This window comes from Agelaius phoeniceus, chromosome 5 (genome assembly GCF_051311805.1).
Source record: "Agelaius phoeniceus isolate bAgePho1 chromosome 5, bAgePho1.hap1, whole genome shotgun sequence".
In the NCBI taxonomy this organism is placed as follows: Eukaryota; Metazoa; Chordata; class Aves; order Passeriformes; family Icteridae; genus Agelaius; species Agelaius phoeniceus.
Window position 1 is genome coordinate 40,499,312 of NC_135269.1, and position 15,004 is coordinate 40,514,315.

A 15,004-nucleotide genomic window follows, 5' to 3' on the forward strand; every position below is an offset into this window, starting at 1 on the left:
ACTCTGCTTTACTTTAGGTACTACAATTCTATGTCTATCGTGTAAAATGAAGAAAATGTAAAGCATACTATTGTGAGTTCTTTGATAAAACATGAAAGAAAAATCAGGCAGAAACAACATGTCATCTGAATGATAGAAGAGCTTCGGTGCAGTAGATCTTGAACCAAGGAAAGGAGATCTGTAGGAATTTTAACTGTATATCATTTAAAACCAAACTGCCGACAGATGTTTTCTGCAATACTTGTTAGAGGGCTTCATTATTTTTATAACCTTTTAAATTCCTCTGATTTATAGAAAACAGCCATTCAGACTCCATAAAAGTTAATCCCGACCAAGGAATTATTTGCCTAAAGTGAAATTTCCTCTCTCTGCTTTACCCACATGGGGAACTGTTAAAGGGCAGCTGCTTGGGGCTACCTGCTGCCTGAAAGCACCAGCTCCCCAGAATGTCCGCACAAGGTCTGCAGGGGTCCTTGCCTCAGTTTCTGAGGATCTCAAAGAAAGATTTTCCACAGAAGTAAAGCATACTTCTCCTTGGGTGCTTCCTGAAGTCAAGCCAAAAGTCCTTTGTCCATGCAAAGTGTGTAATTGTCAGTGAGCAGCAATTTAATGCAAACCCCATTTTCTTCACCACCCTTGACAACACTGTTCATCTAAGATTTACCTTCACTACCAAATTTAGATCTTCACATACCAGAGAGTTTGTAGGCCGGCTTTTAAAAAAAAGAACAACCAAAAAAACGCCAAAAAACCCCATGAGAGTGCCTGTATGATGGAAAAGAGAATTACAGATGATAATTTTTTTCCTTTACTGTCAACAATATCCAAGCAAATTTTGTTCTCACTACCAGGTCACTCACAATGACTACTTACAGCATAAATTACAGTAGTCACTAGACCATATTTTAATTGCACAAACCTGTATCTTCAGTTAACCATCATCACTAAATTTCATGGTAGTTTGGAGCATGGTAAATATTTGCTGAGAGCGTGTTGTTTGCTTTTCAGTCATGATGATTAATGCAAGTTAATTGGCAATTGGAGTTGGCAATCAACTCCAATTACAGTGGGACAATATAGGAGACTCAATGTAGGGTTAGTGTCAAGACAGATTTTCTCCAAATATGTAGGATTTATGGCAGTCAAATCATGTTTTATGTTCACAGATTTGAGGAGTGAAACTACTCTGCTTCACTGTGCAACCTCTATAGACTGGGATTTTTGTGTATAACTTTAATGTCAAAATTTAACCAGCTCTATCCAGCTCACATGATTTGCAAACATACTCTACAGCACATGACTTTGAAGTTAAGGTAGCTGGATCTACCTGAGGTGTTTCAGCTCTTAGATATTATCATTTCAAGAAGTTCAGTTCCTGTCAACTCAGCAGATGTACAAACTTTTGCAGAGAAATGGTGAGAGCAGTTATCTCTCCACAGTGCAATGTGTGGTTTTTCTTCTGAGCAGCCTGTTGCTTGTGCAATGTCTCTTCCCATCTTTTGAACGTGCCATCAGAGCATATTCCTGCCTCAGGCACCAACCGCTGCTACGCCTCTGCCCTGCTTAGAGGAATTACTTCCTTCAGCAGCTGTGAGTATTGTGGCTCATGCAGCAATGGGTCCATGGGGAACTTTCTTTTTGTCTTTGTCCTTAGGCGCTAGAAAATTGGCTCTAGAAAATGAGATTCCAGTCCTTTTTCCTACAAATTGGGAATCTGGCTCACAAGCTGACCTTCTACAACAGTGTGTCTGGAATGGAAATACGGGAGTGGAGCTATTTGGACTAGTTACCAGTTGTTGTTTACTAGAATAGTAAGAACATAATGTTTTAATATCCCAGGTCATAACTCATTATGACCTGGTTTAGATACAACCAAACATCAAAGCTAACCAATGAGAAACAGACAGTGGAGCCTTGACTCACTCACTGCACTATTCTATAGATGTGTGGAGACACACAATTATTTTTCTGAACCAAAGTTTTATTTGAAAACAAAAATGTTCACAATCTGACTTTATGGCCTTTTTTCATATTTTGGCATGGTATATTGTATTGGAAAAAAAATGTTTTTAATTAAAAGCAGCATTTTGAACATTACCCCAGACTTCATTTTTCATCTCTGGTTTTACTGTTTCTCTCCATGTCCTGTCTCCCTCACACATTTACTCCATGTGTTTAACCCCTACTTAAAACCTTTCATTGTTTCCTGCCCTATTGTTTTGCAAGTCCTCTGTGCCTACACAACACCCTCTGAAGATTGTCCATGTAGAGTGCAGCCCCTCATGCCATCTCCTCTCTGTTGTGGGGTGTCCTTACTGTCCCTACAGAGCAAGTGGATGTAATGCTAGGGCTGATCAGGAATTTCCTAACAACCATTCTATCCAGGTCATAAGTGCTTTTCTGGTGTCATCAGTCCTTCTTGTACTAGGGAACTAGGATATTACAGAAGAAAAAGGACCTTGTTCTGGCTAAGGATATGGACAAACGTCTTACAGACATAAGCAAGCTATCATTTACCAGCCCAAGTTTTGGCTTTAATCTCTCTTTGCTGCACTGTTTTATCTAAAAAGTAGACAGAACAATACCATCTACTGTCAGTGAGCAGATGGAAACACATTTTTGCCAGTGCCCATGCTAAGGTCTCAAGCACTTACCTGAGACCAGCAGATAGAATTACCTGTAATCCCTTGTATGCTTCATGGTAAATGAGATGCCACAATTTAACATAGAAGTTTCATTTCCACTTGCTCTGCACACCAGCAGTTGTGCTACTGACAGTAGTGGAAGCCTTTAGTGACTGGCTAAGGTGCATACATCTCAGCTGTATGTGGTGTGTAGAGCCACATTGCAGACACATGATGGCACTTTGCATCAAATGTGAAGAAATCTTGAACAGATGACCCAACAGAGAGGCCAGACTCCCATGGACAAAAGTACCAGAGCCTGCAATCCGTGCCACAATGCAGGTGCTTACTGGGGGTAGCATTAAGGTAGTGGAAAGTAGTTTTTAAATCATGCCAACACTTTCTAGGGATCGCCAAAACAGGTCATTGATGTTGCAGTTAATGAGTGACATGAAGCCAGCTTGGTAGGAGAGCTCTCAGCTCCACCCTTGGAACAAGGTAATGGAGTGGGGTTTAACAAGGCAGTGTCAGAGCTGTAAACAAGATATGTGTCCTGTTGTGGTGCCCCAGCAGTGTGGCTGCTCACTGCCTGGCACTGTTTGCCCAAGGCAACTGTGCAGACCAGCCAAGAGTAAGCCTGGATAATCTCATGCCACACTTGTATGTGCCCATGCCCTTTAAACTGCACTCATAGTACAGGAAGGTCATCAAGGCTCACCAGTCAGTTCCAGGAGGATTCTGCCCAAAAAACAGCTTTAAAAATGAGTTTAGTATTCAGATATTTTTGTTGTCTGCCAGATGAATGGTGTAGGTTGTAAAAAGCATCTTCTCTGTATAACTATATATTTCTCCACTATATGCATGACATTTTCCTTGCTGATATGCTGCATGCTGATTACTGTGTATGGTCACTCGCAATCTATGAAATAAGAGGAAATTGTCTGAAAATTTTGCTTAGATGAAGAAGCACTTAGGGAAATTATAGAAACTAATCCAGTAAATGGCATCATGAAAAGTGTAGTAGTTCTGCTATAGTTTATGCGCTCAATAATTTGCTTCTGTGAATACGATTAAAATAAATATAGATTTTTAATTTATTTTGTTGTAGGCTGAGTACTACTATGAATTCCTGTCTTTGCACTCTTTGGATAAAGGCATAATGGCTGATCCAACTATAAATATCCCCCTGCTTGGAACAGTTCCTCATAAAGCATCAGGTTTGTACTGTTGATATTATAAATTTTGTTTCTGTAAAATATATTCTACAGCCAGTAAAGTCTAAATATTTCATTACGAATTGTTGTTCTGAAGTTTATTGCCTAAAGCAATGCTTGCCACAGTGCTTGGCACTGAACAGTTTGTAATTGCCTTGCCTAAGTACAGCAGCATATTTTGTCTGAGTCAAGACACATGAAGCTTTTATGTGTGGGTAAATCAGCAGAAACTTGTACAAAATTGTTGCATAAAATTCACAAATGCTATTACTTAGTTGTACAACTTTTGGAAAACAAATTCTTTGATCACTATTGGAAAAGTTATCAAATTATTCTGTTTCTCAGAATTTGCAGTTTGTGGATGTTCTGCTTTCATTTAGGGTCATCAGGCATTCAGCTCAAAGACACAAGTTCTAGTTTAGGATATTATCATTTATTATTTATCCCTTAGTTGTGCATTCTTAATCCATCACTGGAATTTACAACTCCACAGCAGAGGCCGAGCCCAAGCCAATGCAAATGCTCCAGAAATACCATGGTGTGTAGTGAGCTGATTTGAGTGAAAAAGCTTTCCATGAAAGATTATTGAATCCAGTTAGCTCTGAAGGGGATGAATAACAGTTTATGTGATCTGTTTCAGGGTTCATACATGGTAGCCTCTGGTAGGAAGGCAGAAATTTGTATCTTGATGACAGCAGTGTCTTAGTGATTACTGTTTCCTAAGTTGCCTTAGCCAACCTAAGGGATAAATGTGGGAAAGAAATGAATAATAAAACAGGAGGATTGGACTGCAAATATACAAGTTTTCATCTCTGATGAGTCTTTATTCCTTCTCTCTTTTTCAGTCGATAAATTCTGAAAGTCTGTGTATAATATTCTCCATTTTCAGCTTGTGGTAGATTGGCATTGAAGTAATGTTTCAATGCAGCTTTTTGCTATGACACCTGGAATTCAGCATGAATGATTGGTCTCTCCATTCAGTGTGGATTGAAGGAGTGGTACTGAAAATAGATTTGGGTGAAAGATGGTATGATATTTGTGCCACAACTGCTGCAATTGAATTGGTTCCAAGCCCAATGAATGTCAAATAAAGATACTTAAAAGCAACCTAAAAGTCATAGAGGCCAAGTTCTTGTTAAGCATTACTTACATCTCCATATAATGCAGGTGAGATTCATGAAAAGCACTCTGCTGCACTCAGCATTTTCTAATATAACCTACTTTCTCCCTTTATTTTTAACTATCTAGAAAGGATAGACCAAAATGACTCCTTTCTGACTGTGTTTAATCTAAACAGTTTAACCAAAATGACTCCTTTCTGACTTAATCTAAAAGTGCAGGGAGGGCAGAGATGAGAGCTCACAGCTGCAGCAGAAGGTCTGTTAACCATCATGATGGAGATCTTATTAAAGATACAAAAGACTTGTCCTGTTGGCAGCACTGGTACCTCAGTTCAGGACTAATAGGGGCATGTCCATGGCGTTACCTTGCATGGATCATGTGCATACTGGGTGTATAGATAAGCAGTATTTCAGTCCTGTTTGGTGTTCTAGTGCTCAGTACCCATACAATATTTGAAGCATGTGCACTTTTAATGGTGAGACACTACTGCAATGGTGGGTTTTTTACACTCCCTGTTAGCTGGCCAAAATTAACTAAGTAGTCCTAAGTAAATACATGCTATCAAGGTAGTGATTGTTTGCTACTTTGTAGTTATTGGTATAATTTAAATGTTGGCAAAACAGAGTTGGCAAATCTAGTCTAGTGTGCCTGGATCTACTGCGTTACCAAAGAATTTTTCTATACGTACAGATGCCATAAGAAATTCAACCACAAGCTTGTATTTAGTGACAAATCAGCAATCATGGTATTTTTTGAAAAAGTGTTTTACTCCAAAGAAAATTAATTGCCCTTACAGAGAGTTAAGGAGAAATAAAACGGGAAGAACAACTATAGTAAACATGAGCGTGGGAAACAAGAATGAGGATTAACAGATACCTTATTCAGAGGTAATTGAACCCAGTGGTTTTATAAAAATCAGTTGACTCTTGAAACTTTGAGGATATTTGTCTCCAAATAAGGCATATGAATGGCTTTATTGCTATAGGGCCTCTATAGCCTGTATTTGTCTTATGGCCAATGGTGGCCATAAGAAGACCTGTGGAAGAGCAAAAGGAGGACAAGCACATGTGATACTTCCATTTACCCTCTCAGCTTTTACTACTTTCAGCATGATTTCCTGTGTCTTAAGTGATCTGTCTACTTTGTATCCTATGAGTTATAGATCTCTCTTTTTAGTACTTTTCCAGGCTGTCCTTGAGTCCATATCATCTTCTGTTGTCTCCAATCACCTTGGCAAGGAGTTCACTGCCATCCATTGCATGAAGATCCCCCTCCTGTTGTTTCAAGTCTGACTGCAACAGCTTTATCTGATGGGCACTGGTCCTTGCACTGGTAGAGACAATAGTCAATCTATCCTGTTCATCCTACCCATGATTTTGTATACATCTATTATGTATCCCCTGATTTTTCTTCTCTTTGCCAGACTTTGAAGAGTCACAGCCTACTCAATTGCTTCTCATTGGATGCAGACTTGTCCTTCTCTTAGCTTTCTCTAATTTGGTACATCCTGAGATGAGGTACCAAATTCTCCTTGGATTTAAGTGAGATTTAAATCACCTAGGTTCCTTAGACTTATTGAAAACCTATTGCCAAGTCCCAGAATTTGTAGCTGATTCAGTGCTCACAACATGATATTGCTACACCTAAACACATGTAAGATGTTAAGACTGGAGATGCTTTTCAGGGAGCTTAAAGAGCTAAGACTGCTCAGCTTGTGCAAAAGATATTTGGGAGGAGTGTGGATACCTGCCCAGTGAGAAACAGCTGGCTGCTCATTTCTGACTGCAGGGAAAAGCCTATGTAGGTCCAGTGTTTCAATCTGAGGGTGGTGAGTTGAAAACAAAGTGAGTCATTTTGTGGCAGTGATTAACATCTTGAGCACCACACTCAGAGAGGTAAACACAGCTATAGGTGTGTGCCCAGAAGCAATGTAGTGGCCTGTGACTGAGATAGATCTGTGCCCCTGAGTGGCCTGAGCTGGCCCCTGCTGTCCCTGTGTGACCCAGGCAGGGCAGTGCTGGTGCAGGCTGGTGTGAGCAGGCTGCTGGCACAGCGCTGCTTTGTGCATTTCATCCAGCCCCACAGCCCACCAGCCAGGCTCAGAGACCTTCTCTCCCTGCCCACTGCTGGTGTTGAGACGTTAAAATATAGGTGCTGAGCATCCAAACAGGCTGAAAATCTCTCCAAGCTCAGCAGCAGAAATCAGTGTCTCCACTGAGTGCAACACCATCTCTGCTCTTGCCTGCCGTGCTGGTAGAGTGGCAGTGGGCTGCAGGACTGTGTATGGGCTCCCACTCCTCTCCAGACCTTTCATGCCTGCTTTGGTTGAGATTGGTCTTCAGAGATGTTGCTTAAGCAATCCCAGTGGAGACTAAAGGTGGCTTTTGTTGTTGGCCTTGGCACACTTGCTTAGTGGGTAAGGTAATTGCTTGCAAACTTGAAGGGCTTGCAGATATCCAGGAGTTACTCTCAGCTGCTTCTACTGAAGAATTTAGAGAATTTCAGTTTCCTAAGCAGAGGGAAAAGGCATGACCTCCCAGACAAAAGATATTAAACCTGCATTCTCTGCATCCTAGGAGAGCATTCTAATTACTACCTAAAATTAAATTAGGTTTAAGTCACTAGGTTTCCTTAGGTTAGTTTTCAAATTTGTTAAACTTTCCTTGTTCTATTAGAGCCATATGCTCTGCAGCCCTGGATACAAGTGCTCCAGAGGATACAGAAATATCTATGTGCAGGAGAGGCTGTTTTCTGGCCTGGTTTTGGGAGGATGGTTAACAGAAAGAGGTCCATATCTGTGATTCCTTCTCCTTGTTTCTAGCCAGTGATGGACAAATGTAGACTGCATCCTGAATTAGGGAAGCAGGGACCACAGCTGAGGTTTGCCCTACTGTGGCCCTGCTCAGCACCGTGGTGGGCCACAGGGGCTCATGGCCGATTTTCTGATGCAAGGGACTTCCCTCTGTGCTTTGGTTTGACTGTGGTGCTGTTGGTGGCTGCTTAGCATCAAACAGGCATAAAAATGCAAAGATTCAGGAAGAGCTTGGGGGCTTTATTTCAACTCTGAACCACCACAGAGTTCAGCCAGGATCCAGGTGGTTTTTGCTCACAGGAGGGTCCTTTACTGCATATCTGTGTGCCTGTTCAGACACATGATTAAGTCCAAAAATTCCAGAGTGGGCAGTGCTGGAATAAAAGGTTTATGATCTGTGGCCTTGGACTCTAGTGATGCATTGCTGGATTTTTCCCTAGGCATTTAAACCACAGCCAGATCTCAGTGGAGTTCAGGGGTTGCTACCAATTCAATGAAATCTAGATACAGCTATAGTGCTGTCATTAACAGTCTGCCACATCTTCCTCCCCATTGCAATTTGTTCAAATAAAGCACATCCTAATCCAAGCATTGATGCTATGAGAAGATTACTACAGTTTAAGAAGGTTACAGAATTTAAAATGTATTTTTTAAGTAATAAACTGTGTTTCCTTCTTGCCACCTGGTTACATGGTTTTGGTCCTTGTAAAGGTTGGTGCAAAAGCCCTTCCACTATGTAATTACTTCAGAATGAGAACTGCAAGGCACCTTTCTATTTGTAGGACTCACCAGAGGCAGAAGAGGTTTTAGCAATAAATTATTCTGTATTTTACCAAGGCACCAAATAACAAAAATGACCAAATTATGGCTTGCAAAATGTTTATAGCAAGCAATCTAAAACAACCCAAATGTAGGGCTTTTAGCTCTGTATTTTATTAGGAAATCTCAGGCCAGCTTTAGAAGAAAAAATAAACAATTTCTATTAGTTGGATTTGACTTATCAGGCAGCTAAGAAGAGCCAATTTTGAAGAAAAGAGATAAAATCATTTCATCTCAAGATTATTTAAGATCTCTTGTGACAATCACAACAGAGAATTCCACAGTTCTGAGATACTGGGCTTACTTCAGCATTAAAATACTCCAGATTTACTGGCCTTAATTAGTTGCTTAAACTCTTTGTATTTCAAAAGTGTTTGAATACTTTTCCTGGAAAAGTAATGTCCAAATGTCACTATTCTCAACTAGCTCTGTCAGAGTGGGGTGTCTATGTCTTCTTTTTAAAAACTGCACCCATGGTCATACTTATCAAGTGTACCATTTGTCAGCACTATATGGAGTAAGTTTTGGTTAGCTCAGTATCTCATTTAGGTAATATTTGCAATATCCAAATGAGAAAAACTTATCTAAAGTAACTTTTCCCCGAAATATATGTTTTTACAGAAGTCATTTGACAGCACAGAAAATTTAGACTCAGAAGTGAGCAATTGAACTCAGAAAATTTAAAGTAGGCTTCCAGCATGTTTTGATATAGCCTTAGATACCTCCACATGATTAATTTCCTCATCTGCAAGAAAATATGGTTGTGTTAAGATCACTATAGTCTGTGCTATAGACTCTTGGGGTTATTTCAGCAAATGAACATAAACTCTTCTCCTGACCTGCTTTACTTCTAATCCTAGAGCCTCTGAATAAAGGGATCTGTGTTACATTGTTTCATCAATGGCACTCCTCCAAAGTTTAGCTACATCTATAACTTGGTTTTTTTTTTTTTTTTAGTATTGCAATGTATGCTTTTGTATGTATGTGTATATGTGCATGTAAATATAAGTGTTATTGGTATTATTATCCTTTTAGTTGTTCAGATTGGATTTCCTTGCCTTGGAAAACAAGATGGGGTCGCTGCATTTGAAGTGAACGTGATCATAATGAATTCCGAAGGCAATATTATTCTCCAGACCCCTCAGAACGCCATCTTCTTTAAAACCTGTCAGCAAGGTAACACTGAAGAAAACATGCTGGAATGCTGTTAGATCAGGTCACCTAACTGTCTTATGTTTCATTTAGGATAAGAGCTAGAGAGGATGGAAGTAAAGCAGTCACACAATGTGAAGCAATGATGGTGAATTCCAGGCTTTCTGTCTCTGTGTGCTCTTTGTTGATCATTTACTACGTGTTTACTGAGCCTTTTCTTACAGAACTCCCCTAGCACACTGGGTTGGAGACATTTCTCCCTCCTGCTGTTCACTGCTCATCACATTAACAGCAGTAGGATGTTAATTGAAGACATTGATAGAGATGTATCATATGAAAAGCCCCTACTAGCATGCACTTCAAGGTGCTTGGAGAAGAGCTAGCTCTGTGAAAGGCCGAGGTTAACTTTTCCAGAAATGGCACATCATGTGGGGAACTGCCCTCCTGGGAACTACAGTGGGGACACTGGGGACAATTAATGCTGTCAGTGCCTCAGTTCCTGCTTGGTGTCATTAGTTCCCTAAATCTCAAACTTGCACATCCAAACTGAATACAAAAATCTTAAATCAGAAAATTTCTGCAAAACTTGGCTTTACCTTCTCTGTAGCTCAGGTGCAACCTCTTGGCTTTTGATACAGGTAAAATGGTGGAAGCTGCTGTTCAGTGCTTCCAGTTATCAAGCAGTAAGCACACAGAGGACATGCTGGTAGGAGAAAAGCCATGAAGTTTTTGCAGTTTTTGCTTGGAAAGGAGAGCACTTGTTCAATCAACTGATCTATGAACCATAATCACTATGTAATAAGACTTTCCGAATTAATTTGATACACCACAAACGACTATAATTATCACTTTAAGCTGAGGCTATGGAAATTGAAAAATCAGTGTCCAAGACAAGATAATTATCCCATATCATGTGCAATTGTATCAAATTAACTCATGACAGGGCTGATGTACAAAGAACAAGATTTTTTCCTTCCCCTATTAAATCTTCGTTCACGGTCCCACATTTTCTTCTCTGCACTATTTTCTCTGAGATAATTGGTTGTAGTGTGGCTTCAAAGAGTGAGCAGTGGGAGCCAGAGCTGTTTATTCTTTGAAACCTCACTATGCCCAAATAGCAAAGCTGCTTGTCCCCTTTGAAGCCTTCCTGCTGCCAATTAGCCCAGGGAAAGTGGAGGAGGGGGAGAAGTGGGCAGAGAAACAGAAAGAAAAATTGAGGCTTTAAATACACAAAAACAATCATATCTCATGTATGAAGTTGTGTGTCTGGTGTAAATACAACATAAAACTTTTCCTCTCTTTTTATTTTCAGTTCAGCTCAAAAATACTGAACTTAAAGTTTGGAAATAGCATTGGGGTATTCTAATAGGGAGAGCAGAGTTACAGTTATATTTTGGAAAAGACTGGCTTAAAGAGGAAGGGCTCCAAACTCAGTTTAGTCATAGCAGTCATCCAAGTTATAATTTCTGTGTTATTATTTGTTGTTATCATTTTTATACAAGTTGTAATATCTGACAATTTAGCAGTATTGCATCATATGACCTCTCAGGAAACCTGGGGTTGATTATTGTCCCAGTTCTTTGTTCATGGAGCCAGCTGAGAGACAGAAGGAAGATTTCCCAAACTTTAGAGACATGCCAAGGAGGAGCTTTCTCACATCATCTCTTCCAGCCCATACTGGAATATGTTCAATTCCTGCCCTGTGTCTAGAAAGGTGGAAACAGCAGTGTTTTAGGACAGATGCTGAGAAAGATAAGAATCTCTAGAGTGGTTGGTGTTAGAGTAGGTGTGAGCTTCCTTCCTCTGAAAGATATCATACATGGTGAAGAGCTCCTGTCAGGGCCCTAGCCACTGTTTCTGGTTATTCTAGGCCATACAAAAAGGTCCCAGCCGAGGAAGTGACGGGAGCAAGGGAGCAATTTTGTGGATAAGAGAGTATTTCTTGTGGCTAACAGGTGGTCACAAAGAAAAAGGATATGTTTTCCTATTTTTCTGCTTGAAATGGTATGCATTTAAGCATGCATTTTTTGGTAATGAATAGCAGTTCTGCATTTGAGTACAAAGAGAGAAGCATTTACAGAAAAAGTCCTAGAATACAGTGTTAGAACACAGCAGGACCAAAAATCCTTTACTACAACTACTATGGCTGCAAACAGCTTTACTTTTAAGGCATATCATTTTACCTCAGAGGTTTTGAACCTTCTCACTTGGAATGTCACACAACAGAGCATCAAGATGAGGAGGTTGTGCCGACTACTGCTCTCTACTGATGCTGAGTTTTTCTGAAGGGAATAGGCAGTCTCTCCTGCCTAATTCTCCATGAGGGATCTGGGAAGGCATTTTTGTATAATTGTTTTTCTACCCAGCAGGCCTTTTTGATGGTGTTCCACAGGGTTTTGATTTAGTTTGCCTTCTTGTTTGATGGACTCTGGTGTTTTGAGGATAGTGGTGGCACCCAGAAGTATCTCTCATCCTTGTATCATCCTGCTGGTGTTGCCAAATGCTTTTACGTATTTGATCAATAATTGAGATATGAATGAGAGCTGATGATGATGCAGAACTGTTGTGCAGGACTGCTTTCATCTTCCTTTCTGGCCTTCTTCCATTTAGCCTTGATGCTCACTCTTTCATGTGAACACAGATTTCATCATTGTCACCTCAGTGGTAATTAATGCAGTGCAAGTTGCAGTGATGTCTACTTCAGGCTGCAGAAATCGAAACTGGCCCTGCACACTAAGGGTAGGTCTAACCAGCCACGCAAGTTCTGCACTAAGCTGCCTGATCACTTCCACACAGAAAATAAAGTACTGTATTGAGCAGAGCATCCACATTGCTCATGCACTTATAGAGCAATAGAGAGATGAAAATGCAGAGTCCACCAACAAGTGCAGCACCCATGTGAACATGTGATGGAACATCTATTTGTAGACTACTGAAAGAGAAACCAATTTATGTTGAAGAAATCTTAGCTGAATTTCCATTTCTTCAGTGTTTGTCTGCTAGCAAATATTTTAACTCTTGTGTCAAATATATCAATCCTATTGAGATCTGGCTGGCAGCTGAAGTACATAACATTTTAATTAAGATTGTTGTTATATTTTATGAAGCGGAATGTCCAGGAGGATGCAGAAATGGAGGGGTTTGCAACGAAAGACATGTCTGTGAATGCCCTGATGGATTTTATGGGCCTCATTGTGAAAAAGGTAATTTAATAAAAAAATCTCAACTGTCTTCTTTACCACAATCTCAGGAAAACTGCACTGTAGGCTCTCCTAAAATTAAGAATGGCCTATTCTGAAGATTTCATATATTTTGAGTTCAAATACATAAGAGAATTGTTATTATCATCCATGGTCTAGTGGAAATACGAATTGCTTCGTATGAAAAATAATTTCACAAATTACTTTTAACAAAAACTGATGCAATAGTTAAGTGATCCCTAATCACAGGGAATCCATCTGACATGAAGATGGATTCTTCTGCTGATGAGGACTAGCTGTGAAACAAAGAACAGCGCTTTATTGCTCTGCATTTGTTTATTTGCAGATAAGGTCAGATTTGTAAGCAGGCTGAAAACAAAAATGGGAAGATGAAGGGAAGGTTCTGTTTCTCTTCCATGAGTGGATAATAGCCCAAACCAACATTTCCAGGAGTGATGAACCAAGAAACTGGTGTGACTTGGCAAGGAAACTAGATCTTCTTCCCAGCCCTCCCTTCCCTTTCCCAGTGTCAGTCCCTCCCCAGGGCGACTGGAGACGCCCATGCCCATGAGCATCCTACGCCAATACAATCATTCACTCCCAGATACTCTGGCTACATCAAAAATATTAAATAAAAGGATCAAGGACTGTTCTCTGGCCTGGAGAGCAACTGGCACAGCTTACATTCATATATTTAATAAACTCTTACCTTCCAACAAACCCATTACAAACTCACTCCTAGGAGGAGCCTGTGGTCACTACTCATCCCAGGACCATGGCCAGGAGGATTTGCTGGTCAGCTGGGACAAAGCCAAGCCACCAACAGTTTCACAATATGATTGCACAAGGCCATTTGGCCCCGTGCCTGGGTGCTGTTTAACTCACCAACATGGACCCGACCTCGCTGCATGTACCAATTGTGGGCAACCACAAAGTGAAGCATTGCCCCCTAACATGCCTCCCTGAAGAGCCTTTTGGGGTGGCCACAAGGCAGAGAGGTCTTGGAAGAGCACAGGGGCTCCAGAGGAGATTCACTGGGAGCATGCAGGACAGTTTGGCTGCGCAGCAGTCTTACCTAGCCAAAATTAGGTAGCCATGCTTATGCTCAGGTCTGCAGGAGTAGGGAAGGTTCACTGAGTTACTGACCCCTCTGAGATAGTCCTGCCTGCACAACTGTGGAACCAGAATACAGTTGTAGAGAGCACTTGTCTGGGGGGATTTTAAATATCCAGAGTGTGTAGGTGTATGTGGGTACTTTGCTCTCCCCTGTCTGGTATTAAACTATACAAGAGGCAATTTCTGCTTACATATGGAGTCAATGAACTTCAATTAGCCTACAATTTTTAGTAGCACTATACAGAAATTGTGAGATACAAACCAAAGATATAATAGATTTAACCCCTTACCAGAGGCACTTTATTTTGACTTAGAACAATAAGCAGAAGGAAAAGTAGCTTAAGGAGTCAATGAGCATGTATTTAAATACCAGGAAGGTATTGACATTTGGACATTGCCATCAGCAATGCTTTTTCTGCTCTCCCCACTCCTCAGCACTGTGTGTTCCTCGCTGCATGAACGGCGGGCTCTGCATCACACCCGGCCTCTGCATCTGCCCCCCGGGCTTCTACGGCATCAACTGTGACAAAGGTAAACGCCCACCGGAGCCCCGGCTCTGCGCGCAGCAGCCGCTCTTTACTCACCTGCGCCAGGTTCCCTCGAGAAGGGCATTTTGGAATGTCAGGCAAGCAATAAGTAAATAAGTTTTAAAATATTGTGGTTCTTAAAATAGATGCTGTAGGACAGGCTGGCAGCTGCTGGAAGAACGTAGGAAGTTGCAAGTATCCATACACCCCAGCTCTGTGAAGGGTTGTTGGGATACTCATTTCAGTTGATGCACTGAAAACTGATCTTAACACAAAAATCACTTCTATTTCTGGGGTGAGAAAAAAAAATTACAAGAAAAAAAATCTCTATTTGAGCTCTAGTTTCCTGTAGTAAAATTAATTTTACTAATTATTTAGTACATTAATGTGCTGCATCTGGACACATGAAAAAAATATG

The 15,004-nt window shown here is 40.7% G+C and overlaps 1 protein-coding gene across 1 annotated transcript in view; it reads left to right on the top strand.

Moving 5' to 3' along the window:
• Positions 1 to 15,004, top strand: part of WIF1 (Wnt inhibitory factor 1) — a 37,778-nt gene that overhangs the window by 14,152 nt on the left and 8,622 nt on the right. Inside the window, exons 3-6 of the mRNA XM_054631897.2 lie at positions 3,733 to 3,841; positions 9,627 to 9,767; positions 12,851 to 12,946; positions 14,495 to 14,590. Coding sequence (XP_054487872.1) covers positions 3,733 to 3,841; positions 9,627 to 9,767; positions 12,851 to 12,946; positions 14,495 to 14,590 — 442 coding nt within the window. The remainder of the gene's footprint in view (positions 1 to 3,732; positions 3,842 to 9,626; positions 9,768 to 12,850; positions 12,947 to 14,494; positions 14,591 to 15,004) is intronic.